General features: G+C 41.2%; 1 protein-coding gene across 1 annotated transcript; it reads left to right on the top strand.

The window, feature by feature from the left end:
* The first annotated feature begins 6350 nt into the window (after nt 1-6350).
* LOC117553126 lies at nt 6351-12428 on the top strand. Its single transcript, XM_034226928.1, has 21 exons — nt 6351-6471; nt 6549-6619; nt 6703-6798; nt 6883-7007; nt 7416-7559; nt 7639-7725; nt 7813-7977; nt 8054-8150; nt 8235-8452; nt 8534-8690; nt 8957-9165; nt 9246-9363; nt 9491-9690; nt 9759-9873; nt 9956-10125; nt 10198-10295; nt 11241-11371; nt 11541-11730; nt 11814-11955; nt 12038-12158; nt 12229-12428. The coding sequence occupies exons 1-21, from the start codon at nt 6452-6454 to the stop codon at nt 12297-12299; spliced, it is 2745 nt and encodes a 914-aa protein (XP_034082819.1). The 5' UTR covers nt 6351-6451; the 3' UTR covers nt 12300-12428.
* The last annotated feature ends 378 nt before the right edge of the window (nt 12429-12806 follow it).

The following is a 12806-nucleotide window of genomic DNA, read 5'->3' as shown; positions in this document are numbered from 1 at the left end:
AAACATTTCAATATTAACAGTTCATACAAATTAGGGGGAAAGTAGAAGGTCAATGATAGAAATATTGAATAGAAAATATCAAGAAGATACTGTAAATGATCTCTGCAATAAAATAATTTAGTGCCGGATGTACAAAGATATTAATAGGAGGATGTGCAAAACAGACAAACTAATTTGGCTTTATTAAAACATTAAATGATACTTTAGGTTAAGGTCTTCTTTTAAATAAATGTAAGCAAAAAGCTTTGGGGGTATCTACAGATAAATATTAAGCCTGACAAAGTACTTAAAGTCTAATATATTGCATGGTTTGTTTTGGGACTTGACTATCAACTTTCCTGCAATGTTAACTATGTTGAAGCACTTATTTTAACCGATATTATACATATTTATTATACTCTTATAAGATGTATGTAGATAGAATAAGAAATGTGCAGAATATGACAGTTTAATGGTGGAGGTACACACATATTGATAGATGTCTTGTAATGCACTGTTGAGGAACCTGCGACCCAAGTTTTTCATTCATTGCATAACTACACCGTAGTTGTGTACATGATATGTCAAACCTTTGAAAATCTTGAAAGGGATGTGCAACATAGCCATTATATACACTTTTTAATGAACGATTAGAGAATAACGAGTAATGAATATGCTTTATAGGGATCTGCAGATACATTTTTTGTCTTTTCAAGCACCAAATATCTCGCCTGATTGTTGGCACTTGACAATCACCTTCACTGAATTTTACTCAGGTGTAACTAAAGTCTGATTTAAGGGTTGTTTATATTTCACATCATTAATCCAAATCTGTAAAGTAACTCAAATAAATGTAGTGGAGTGAAAATACCAGGTTAACCTTAAAGGTCCCATGACATGGCCATTTCTACTGATCATAATTCCATTGTTGAGGTCTACTAGAATAGATTTATATTGTGCAATTTTCCAAACTCACATTGGTTTCTCATACAGCGTCTCTGTATAGTATGTGTATTCACTCTCTGTCCTAAATGGCTTGTTGGAGCTCCTGCCCACAGGCCAGAAGACTATTAAACACCTGAACTTTTGAAACAACATCCACAACATTAGTCTGGCTGCAATTTACAAATTATTTATCTAATATATCATATTCCAATCACTTGTATATAGACACCAATGTGTTTCCAATTCCCTAAACCTCCAGGGATGTATACAGTTTAATACTGGCAAGTTCTAAATATGGGAAATACGAAAATACGACGGATGCCAAAAAAGCCCGAGATTATGGAATTAAACCAATAAATAAAAGCAAGGATAATTGTGTGTTATTGGTGAGTAAATAACAGTGTGTTATTTTGAAAAGAATAACAAATTAGAAGGAAAAAAAGATTTAAAAAATACAGATTTCAGTATCCTGAGGCTCTGAGCCCCATTTATTTTCCTCACAGACGGCAACACTAAAGGTCTAAAATAAAGACCTAAATGAATATTTGGGATGTTCTTGCCTTTAGATTCTCCCAATAAGTCCAAGTACAGAGGGTGACTTTGCTGTGAAAAAACACATTTCCACCAAAAAAACGTTAGCAACCATGAATGTCTACACATTCATGAAGTAATATTCGTCATAACTAGCAAACTAAACATCATGTAGGCCTACATGTACTGCAGAAATAATCAGAAATAAAAACTCATATTACTCGCATAAAATGACATCAAAACGCATTGTAATGGCCAAATGAACCTTAAAATAGGCATTTTCCACCGAGAATAACACGAAGGTCGGCCATTGTTGTTGATTACGTGGTCTGGGAGCTGTTGCAGCGTCCATAGCAACCATGAATGTGTACATATTCATGAATTAATCTTCGTCATAACTAGCCAACTAAACATGTACATCTACTGCACAAATAATCAGAAATAACAACTCATATTAATCGCATAAAATGACATCAAAACGCATTTTAATGGCCAAATGAACCTTAAAATAGGCATTTTCCACCGAGAATAACACGAAGGTCGGCCATTGTTGTTGATCACGTGGTATATGAAGGTCTATGGGACGCCCTGCCCGTAGAAGCCTGACGGTCAAGGGGTACCCTGTACGTAATAGAGTGACGGGGAGGGGCCCTGACCGTCCGTCAATATGTGACGGGATGGGAGTGAGAACGTGTAGGTGAGAGAGATTGAGTGAGTGAGTGAGTGAGTGAGTGAGTGAGTGAGTGTGTGTGTGTGTGTGTGTGTGTGTGTGTGTGTGTGTGTGTGTGTGTGTGTGTGTGTGTGAGAGTCTCTGAGAGTGTGTGTGTGTGTGTGTGTATGTAAGCAATAGAGAGAGAATGTGTGTTTGTCAGACAATCCCTCAAATCACTGGATCTTACCCTTTAGTTTTAGAAGTGTTTTTTCCTTGCCCTTTTCTTCTATATGCCCTGGCTGCGGAACGCGGAATGGGGCGGGGTCGGACGTCCGACCCCTCCTCCGCCCCATAGGCCCTGGCTGCGGAACGCGGAATGGGGCGGGGTCGGATGTGGGCGGGGCTGGACATCCGATGGGCGGGGTGTAAGGATATCCTAATGACACAAACAGCATCATCTGCTGGACAACTACAATAAGTACAAATACAAATCTGCACTCGACTAAATATAATTTAAAAACTTCATACTAATTAAATGCATGAATGTATTTAAATATGTGGTATAAAAAGTCATATTTTCTATTAGTGTATTTAAGTTCATTATTTAATATTTGTTTTAATTGATATATTAGTGTATTTAAGTATATTATTTAATATTTGTTTTAATTGATTATTCATTTAGTTAGTTCTGTGCATACTCATATCTAGTCCATATATTTCAAATGATACATTGCACTGCATTTCATAGAATGATAGAACAAGCATTTATTATTTACAACGTTTATCATATAACAGAACAATCATTAAGATAACAGAACCGAAAAAGCAAATACAGTAAATATAAAAACCAAACCAAGTATACAAAAAAAAATCTATACAACAGTGAAAAGCTTTACTGATGCAAACATTCAACCGCGCTCTTCAAAACAGGCATGAACCTTAAGGTTTTCTTTGTCAATGCACTGCTCAAAAAACATGAAATAGTCCGACTCAAATTTGAACCTGAACATAAATGGGTCCATCCTGTCTTCCCAGCTGTCTTCGTCCCGCAGGTTGCTGGCTTCACCAAGGTTATGGAGAGCTGCTTCTCTGTCCAGTGGGGCCATGGAAAGAATTTGCGGCAGGATGACTTTATCTCCCATATTCTTTGCAGAGCACCACTGAGATGCCGCCATAACACTACTTATAAAGGGGTGCTTCTCCTACAGCAGTGGTTCTGCTAGAGATCTATGGATAGTCTACATCTCTCAGCATCCATATGAAACAGAACTGTACACAGATTTACTTTTTCTTTATGGATATTTTACTAATCACTCCCCTTTTAAACTGTATTCTTGTGTTACTGTCCTATAGTATGTCATACCCGTTTTTTTATTTATTCTCATATTCTTTAATAACTATAATGATCATATAAAGGTGTTCCTCGCAAATACTTGTTTACATAAATGGTGACCAAACCGTTTGAGACCCACTGAGATAACCTACACTAAAGTTAACTATCTAAACACTGAGAGAGTCCTTACCTCACTGAGCTGAGGTTATACGATCCTCTCAGTCTGACAGGAGAGGACTCTCCTCCACCTTGGTGTAGAAACAGCTCTTTATATCCGTTAGCATAGCTAGCACCAGATTCTAATAACAACAGCGCCGGTACCGGTGCACCCTCCCTCTCTCCCACGCTCACTCGCACTTTAGCTGTGAGCTGCGGGTAGCAGATAAGCCAACATCCCCCATTTTAATCATGCTAACATCAACATTCCACGTTACCACTTGCGCACTCACAAAATGCGCTCGTGCCACACACACCCACACACACACACACACACACACACACACACACACACACAGAGCCGAGCTTGAATGAAACACAGAGACCCAGAAGTAGGCTACTTGTACTGTACTGTATATCATATTATTTTCGATGGCTTTACTGTATAATCAGTGTAACAGATGAACAGATCGCCACCGGGCTTTCATCTAAACACACAGCCACATAATGATAACAAAACAAAGGTCGGGGGTCATTGGTCAAGCAACACACCAATCAGAGAGCAGCAGTGAGCACAGCTCAGGCTGTGTTTTAAATGTTGTATTCTTTATTTCTGACGTATTTCACACAAAAAACCTTTAGTGGAAACGTTTTCACTTATATGTTTTTTTTTTTTTAAACGGCAAATAGGCAAGGCTTGCCCACCCTGCGTTGGGGGGGCACAGTGACTCATTTGGGGGGGCAGGGCCCGCGAATGACACCGACCCTGGCTCTCACTGAGACCTGGATTACTCCATCCAACACATCCACCCCAGCAGCTCTCTCCACAGCATATTCCTTCTCCCATACACCCAGACCCACTGGCAGAGGAGGTGGCACTGGTCTCCTGCTCTCTCCCAAATGGAGCTTTTCCCTCTTCAAGCTACCTAACTTCACTCCTTCCACCTTTGAATTCCATGCCGTCACAGTAACCCATCCTATAGAATTAACCATTGTTGTTCTCTACCGTCCACCAGGCGCCTTGGGGGACTTCTTGGAGGAATTAGATCATCTCCTCTCACACATCCCTGAAACTGGCCCTCCCGCTGTACTTCTCGGAGACTTCAACCTCCAGACAGGGAAGATAGACGAACTAACATCTCTGTTAACCACCTTTGCTTTCTCACTGTCTCCATCCCCACCAACTCATAAAGCTGGCAATGTCCTTGATCTCATATTCTCAAGGAACTGTACTACTTCTAACCTCTCTGTAAACCCGCTCCACACATCCGATCACTTCTTCATTTCATTCTCTCTACCCCTTTCCAAACATAACAAACTAATCTCTTCTCATCTGTATAATAAATTGTATACAGTCCGCCGTAACCTTCGTTCCCTTTCCCCCTCTACCTTTGCCTCATCGGTGCTCTCAGCCCTCCCTTCCTCGGACTCGTTCCAACTACTACCTCCAAACTCTGCTGCAGAAACTCTCCTCTCTACTCTCTCATCCTCTCTGGACTCTCTCTGTCCTCTCACATCTCGGCAGGCTCGTCAGTCCCCTCCTGCTCCCTGGCTAAATGACGCACTGCGTGCTAATAGAACCATCCTTAGGGCAGCAGAGCGGAAACGGTGGAAATCCAAACACCATGACGACCCCAGGCCAACCGGCTAACTCAAACATATCCAGGTTAGGTTGAACCAGCTTCGTGGTACAGGCCGCTGGACCAGCAGCACAAGATACACAGGGGATACTGACAACTCCATAAACTATAGAATATACCTTTTTATAAATCCTGAAATCTGTTGGCTTGAAGAAACAATCTGTCAAGTTTTGTCAAATTATTTACAATAATGTACAGCTATCGTATAGAAAATTGGAATTGTATTTGATCTGAACATGAACCCTTTGATTACAGATATCAGAATGAAGATGAACCTTAAAGTAAACACAAACCACATAAAAATAACCTACACAAGGAACAGAAACAATGAAAATAAAACTATTGCTGCAAAAACATTCAGTTTGAACCTGTGAAACCAAGTAGAAATCCCACAGGGATGGGTGCGACATTTTGATATGGTTTTTGTTAAGCAGAGCATTGATTATTCCTTCTTCTGCACTGACTCAACACTCTTCCAGTTGGAACATATTGTTATGGCCTCATAAATGAACATAATCATTGCATAATTAGACAGAGCAGAAAAATCGACCCGGGTGAAACGATAAGCTCGGGTTTTACTGTCTGTAATAAATGTTAGTGCATCCTTAGTGGTTTGAGAATATATACAAACAATAATCAAGTGTTATATTACAGTCATTATAAGGAGGCTCAAATGAAAAATCAAAAGCACATGTGATTTTAAGGAAAAGTTTAATTTATTATTAACTGTGGATTATTTTGTTGCTTCTTCAAATAAAAAAAAGTAATTTATGTATAATATCAAATACAAATCTACTTTTGCTGAACAATAAATACTTTTTTTATACTACTGAAAAATGTGTGTTTTTCCTTTCCATACATATGTTTTTACAATATGTTCTTAATAAACTAGGCATACATCAGCTCACCGTGTGTGTGTGTGTGTGTGTGTGTGTGTGTGTGTGTGTGTGTGTGTGTGTGTGTGTGTGTGTGTGTGTGTGTGTGTGTGTGTGTGTGTGTGTGTGTGTGTGTGTGTGTGTGTGTGTGTGGAGAATCCTTAACAAGCCTCACCTGTGCTTTGTCGTTAAGTGGAATATAAAGCAGCTGCTGATGTCTCAGTTAATCATCCAGTCCCCTTCATTTTAGACTTGTGTTTTTGTTGGAAGGTGTGCTGGACATTGCCAAGCTCTGATACTGACTGTATTCTTTTTGGTTTTACTGCTTACAAACTGCAACATGCTGAGGCTTGGGAACATGTAAGTTACATTTATTGTAGATTTCTTTCTATGTGTGTACTTAATTGTCTCAAAATGATGTGTTTTATGTGTTCAAGTTTGTTATGGATGGCTGCAGCAATCATCTTGTGTCAAGCCAGGCCTAATGTGAAGCTAAATTCGCAGTCAAGTAAGCTTAAATTCTCATTAAGTCATTTTACACAGTATATTAAGTCGGTTTACATTCTCCTCACAAGCCTTTTCTTTTAACAGGCAGTGGGTTAAGGTCTGACTGTGCCGCAAATGTAATGAGACTGTCGTTGGACAAGGCTTTAGCAGTGGGAAACCAGCTTGAGGTGGAGGCTATCAGTAAGTATTAACTGCTAATAATGCAGCTGATTGGTTCATCACTGAGGAAAGGGGTCCCTGACAAAGCTTATTTTCTCCCCTCAGATGGCACCAAGCACATTTTGTTAACACCTAGTATGGCTGCTCAGTGTGGATACAGCATGGAGTCTGACCCGTGGGGTAACACCAGAATCTACACCTCCCTGATGGGCTGCTTTGTGGACAACAAGGTTTGTTTTGAGCTAAAGTGGTTTAACAGCATTCAATGTAATTTTCTACCAAGTTTAGCTGTGCTAATTCTGTCAAGTGACTGAATTAATGGCTCAACAAACACATGGTTGCTCCCATTTTTGTGTTTCCCTGAATTTATTTGTAACCCCTTACCGTTAAAAGACCCAAAGTACATTTCCCTTTTTGTTTGGTACATCCCTAAAATATTAGCACTGCTCCACTCAAAACTGTATTCCTCAATTAATCTACTAGGTACTTTCTTGACTTGATTGGTTCATACACAAATATCCATTTAGATTTCAAATGTGTCCCTGAAGGCAAGGATATTACATTTCCAATGACAAAGAAGCTGGAACCAAAGAATATTAGGGAGTTTCACTTAATTTAGTTTTTTTATATATTTATAGGATGATGCTACATTTAACGTTGGCTTGAGACTCCAGATGTACGGTGAGAATCCATCAGACGTGGTCAGTCATGATGTGTCTCAGACTTGCATCTACACTCGCTGGGCCTCCAGGGAGCTCCTCTGCGACAGGAACTACATGGAAGTAGGTCATCTTTACATTGAAGAGGCCACCATCTTGTGTGTATGGAAACGAATGCTAAAACCACCATTTTCTGTTTTAGGTTTCGCACCACATGGCTAACCTTGATGCTGAAGCTAAGGGTCAGACTCGGGATGGTAAAGACGAGAAGCTCAACGCCAATCTTGAAGTATGTTGAATTAAACTGTTCAGATACTACAGTTCAATTCCTCCCTACACCAATGAGGATTTAATTATTATTTGTTCTTTCCTGTAGGCCTCTGGTGCATCACAAGGTATCTGGAAGATCACGTTTTACACCCCAGAACCAGTGGCCATGGTGTTGCAAGAGGCTGAACAAGCCGGCTACGCTGCCAAAACTACCTCTAGTCGCCTGGTTATGCGAAGCCCGTACAATACAGCAGAGACTTATTCAGAGGATGTAAGCAACACACTCTTATACAGTGTTTCTTTCCTTTCCCTCCTTGTCAATTATATTAAACCTCTCCTCTCTTTAGGTGGCTGGAGTCCCCATGGAAGTTTTCAGGGTGAGCGCCTACTACATGGCACCACAGGGTCTGAATGTAGTGAACTTGGCAGCTGCTTGTCCCAAAGGTGAGTCCTGAGCAACATATTTCCTTCACAGTAAGCTTAATTGTTGCACAGTTAACCTCAACAGCTCAATGTTGTCATTAACAGGTGGTGTCCTCTTCACCGAGGATATGATCTCTTGGCACGTACCTCGCCGTGTGACTCCTCTGTTGGACGGCAGAATTACAGTCTCAGAAATGCACATGGGAATCAACGGGCAGAGGCTTGATAGATCTCAGATGGCCGCACGGGGGTACACACTGAGCACCACAGACTTCCACATCGTCGTTGAGATCCCAGTGGGCTCGCCTGATGGTTACTACAAGGTTGGGGAAATCTCTAGATTAGAAATGCAAGAGTCACTAGTGCATTTGCATGTTTTATTGAAATGTCATGAATTATTGCAGAGCCATGCCCCAGATTACCAGTACCACATCACCTACTTTGTGGAGCCCATGCTTGAGGTACTGTGGAGAGAAGATGACACCCAAGATGATACCAGATACAAGGTTTTGTTCCCCATCATGACCCCTCTGATGCCTCAATCTCCCCAAATCCAGGATGGTAAGTCACATTTTCTAGTAGGTATGAAAAAAAATGACATTTGAACTCGGGCTTGCTCGGATATATCCTAAAGACTGCTAAACCCATTAAATAAAGTCTTCAGTTTTTGCAAAATGGTGTGTTTGGATGGGATTCGAAGCCAAGTACAAAATCTACTTTTGCTTACAAAGGGCACTTTTTTGTTTTTTTTAAATAGCACTAAATTTTTCTCGATCAATGTTGAGGCTGGTTTAGAAGTTGTAAACCTGCCACTTTCTGTTCCTCAGACACTGTCCCAGAGACTCGGGTGTTCAGCGTTCTCTTGGGAACCTTCCTCCATGACGTTGAGCTGAGGAACATCACCTTCTCCACCGGGGTCCTCACTGTTGAGGAGAGCAATGCCAAAGGCTTCACAGTCCAGGAACACAGCTTGGTTAATGGCTCCAAGAGCTTCTCTCTTCAAGTGCCCTTTGATGCCGATGTTGTCTTAAAACATGTATGACATTATAGATTCAAAATATCACTTTGTACCAGCATATTTTCAGTGTTGCTGAGCTTTTATTTCATTTGTTGCAGAATCCTGAGCGCTTGGTTACATCCTACTTCCTCCCTCTGATCTTTGGGTTGATCGTCCTGCCTGAAGAAACTCCTTTTGCTCTCCCGGTCGACCTGCAGGCCTCTCTGCAGGATATTGGTGAGATCATATTGAATTTGCTTTTGACAATATCTTCATGCAAATTGTGTTTTCTAAAATTAAATAAAACGTATATAAGAGTAAAAGCTACACAATCAAATGGATAATACATGTTTTGCTGCTCTAGTGTTACCCATCATGGCTGGCACCTGTGACCAGAACCAGTTTTACATCAGCGTGAAGTTTGGGAGTCACAGCTCTAATTTCAAGGCTATCGTTGGACCTCGAGAGCTGACGGCTGAGATGGCTGAAGACTACAATTTCTATGAGAACGGCACACACCTCAGCCTCATTCTGCCATACACTGCCAAGGACGCTGTTTTCGAGGTATGTCAAAACTACAAAATCCCACCATAGATCTTCTGCATTGGCTAACTTTACTTTCTTTTCCACAGCTGCTCACTGCAGAATCAGTCAAATCCAGAATTGACCTGCTTCTGTTGGATCGTGCAAACGACTGGGTGCTTGCTGATCTCTATCTGGCTTGCTACTTCCCCTTAAAAGCAACAGGTAAGATGGAACATGTAAGTATATTTGCTGCTTTAATTGATGGATTTGTGTTGCTTTACACATTGCCTGCTTCTTCCTCCAGAATGCCACCCCAATGGCACAATGACCGCTGTGGCTGTGAAGGTTGAATCGACTCGTAATCTGAAGCCAAGTCAGCTGACGCTAAAGGACCAGTCCTGCACACCACAGTTCAGCGACGATCGCGTTGCATATTTCTCCTTCAGTGTGGATACCTGTGGAACCACCAGAACGGTGAGTGTGAATTACATTTAAATATCAAAAGGGTTTTTTGTCAAATGTTAATGCGTTTTTGTTGTTAAATAGTTCTTTGACAACTACATGATGTATGAAAATGAGATCCGCCTGTCTTACAACAACGCCAAAGGAGCAGCCAACACATCACCAGTTGATCCTGATTACAGGTAAAATATTTGATCCTGTATAATTGGAGATGAACACCTTCAATGTATGCATTTATATTAGGGATGCACGATAATTATCGGTCCGATATTAGGAATTATGACGTCATCCCGATAAACCCGATACCAGTATTAATAGCCCCGATAATATACAATATATTTTTTGGGTGAAAATAATACTAAGGTGTGGGTGGATTGGGATGAGGGGTGCTTGTTTTTTACTCGGCTCCTCCCGTTTTGCCAGTACTGTGGTTTAGGAAGAGGGGAGTTCTTCACAAATCCAGCGCTCCCTAACTCATGCCTGGCTGTGACGTAAATGGTGTGCGGCTGTGAAGCCAGGACAGTAAACAAACATGTCGTCGGTGGTATGGGCGTTGGAGGTATGTGCAACTCGAGGCATATGCTCGAACCGGAGCTGCCTGGACGCTGCAATCATGTTGCGCACTATCCGTGCGGAGTGTGCTGACTTTTCGTACAATGTCCCACTGTCTGGCTTCCTGCATAAAGTCAAGTGCTCGGCGCAGTTGTGGCGAAATGTCGCTCCTCTGTTTTCATTTAAACAGCTCCTTATATCCATTAGCGCAGCTAGCTAGCACCAGATGCTAACAACAACAATGCACGTAAGGTCTCTCTCGCTCTCTCGGGCCACACATACACACACCCTCCCGGTCCTCCAGATGGCCAGTCGGTGAGCGTGGAAGTGTGGTCTGCCACAAGCGGGCGGCAGGAGCGGGGCTGTCAGCATCAGCTTGTAGATGGTATTTTAAACTCGATGCACTCTGAAACTACGGGGCGGCCAAAGGAAAAAAATACACGTGCGTTAAAATAATTAGTGGCGTAAATCTTTTTTTATTATCGGTCTTGAGAAGCAGGAAGTTATCAGTATATGTTTAAAAAAAACAATATCGTGCATCCGTAATTTATATATTTTATTTTTTCCCCTAATAGGCAAACCATTTCCTGCTTCTATGTGGTCAATGAGACTCAGACTGTTGCCTTCAGCGCTAAACCAAGAATCTATGAGCCCGCTGCAAAGATCGGCACCGGCCAGCTGATGGTGCAGATGAGGCTTTCCCAAGGCATGGCGGAATTTTACAACATCTTGTTCATGCATACAAAACACTGTTTGCAGGTCTCCCTTGAAAAAGAGATTTATGATCTCAAGGGACCGATCTGATTAAATAAAGGTTTGAAATGAAACTGTAAATGGCCAGGCCTCCTTTCTCTAACGGGACTCTTTGCCTGCAGATCCATCCTACGAGCTCTTCTACCAAGCAGAGGATTATCCAGTGGTGAAATATCTGCAGCAGCCTCTGTATTTTGAGGTGGAGCTGATGCATTCTACCGACCCGCACTTGGAACTCATTGCTGAGAACTGTTGGGCAACCCTTTATGAAGATAGGACATCTCTGCCAAGCTGGGACATCATTGTGGACAGGTAATGTTGTGCAAAACTAACTACTAACTACTCGTTTCATTTGTTTAACTGCTGCTTTATTAACTTTCGAATTCCTTCAATAGCTGTGAGAATCGCAATGACAGCTATGCAACAATTTTCCATCCCGTTGTGAGTGACTCCAGAGTTTTAGTCCCGTCCCACATCAAGCGCTTCTCTGTAAAGATGTTCACTTTCACTAAAGATGACAAGGTTCTGAAAGACCAGGTAAGACTTGTAAATCCAAATCTGGAGTATTTTAGCCACTGCTGCATGTAGCCATGTTTAAAATCATCCTGTCCGTCCACAGATCTATGTCCACTGTGATGCAGTGATTTGTGACACAAGCAGCCAGGCAGATGGTTCCTGCAGAGGCCAGTGTGTGCATCCTCCAGGTCAGAGCTACTCAAGACCTGCTGGTGTAAAAAAGGGTAAGTGACCGAGTCTGAACAAATGTAGTCGATCTGGATGTGCAGTTGGTAATCTTTACTTGGTTTGCAGAGCGAAGAAGCACCGACTCAACACGCCAAAGGCAGATCTCCTCTGGGGCAATTATTCTGGCTAACCTTTGAATATTTTCTACAAGTGTTTACATTTTGTCATTTGCACCTTATGTAATTTTGTTCATTGTTTTGTTTGGGACCAGGGGAACAGTTTTATCAATGAATGTACTGTACTGCCTTTTATATTGATGGATGACAATAACGACTCGTGTATTTAAAAAATAAATAAAGGAATTTTAAAAAAAAGCCACATTTATTTATATAGTCTCTTTTATCAATGTATTGCATCTTCTGTGGTCAATTTTAAGGGACATATTAATAAAAGCAGGTTCTGTGTCAACCAGTACCCTCATAATTTCAAGAAAATGCAGAGAAGCATCAACATATGTAGCAATGATATCCTATATAATAAACGACTAAAAATGATAAGTTGATTTAGGCGCTAAATGAAAGACATTCTGACGTTATTATTGCCCCGCCTACTTGAGACGCACTAAAACATGATTGGGCTTTTTTTGCATGTTGTCACTTACGCCTTTAGGGAACACAACAAACCTTAACAGAATTCACAGCCAA

This window comes from Gymnodraco acuticeps, unplaced genomic scaffold, assembly GCF_902827175.1.
Source record: "Gymnodraco acuticeps unplaced genomic scaffold, fGymAcu1.1, whole genome shotgun sequence".
Taxonomy (NCBI): Eukaryota; Metazoa; Chordata; class Actinopteri; order Perciformes; family Bathydraconidae; genus Gymnodraco; species Gymnodraco acuticeps.
This window is presented reverse-complemented; position numbering and strand designations above follow the sequence as displayed.

Excerpts from the sequence above, each read along its gene's own strand:
- LOC117553126 (XM_034226928.1), top strand. The coding sequence starts at position 6,452 with ATGCTGAGGCTTGGGAACAT. Across the intron at positions 7,008-7,415 it reads GCTGCTTTGTGGACAACAAG|GATGATGCTACATTTAACGT; the intron begins GTTTGTTTTGAG and ends ATATATTTATAG. Across the intron at positions 8,151-8,234 it reads GGCAGCTGCTTGTCCCAAAG|GTGGTGTCCTCTTCACCGAG; the intron begins GTGAGTCCTGAG and ends TGTCATTAACAG.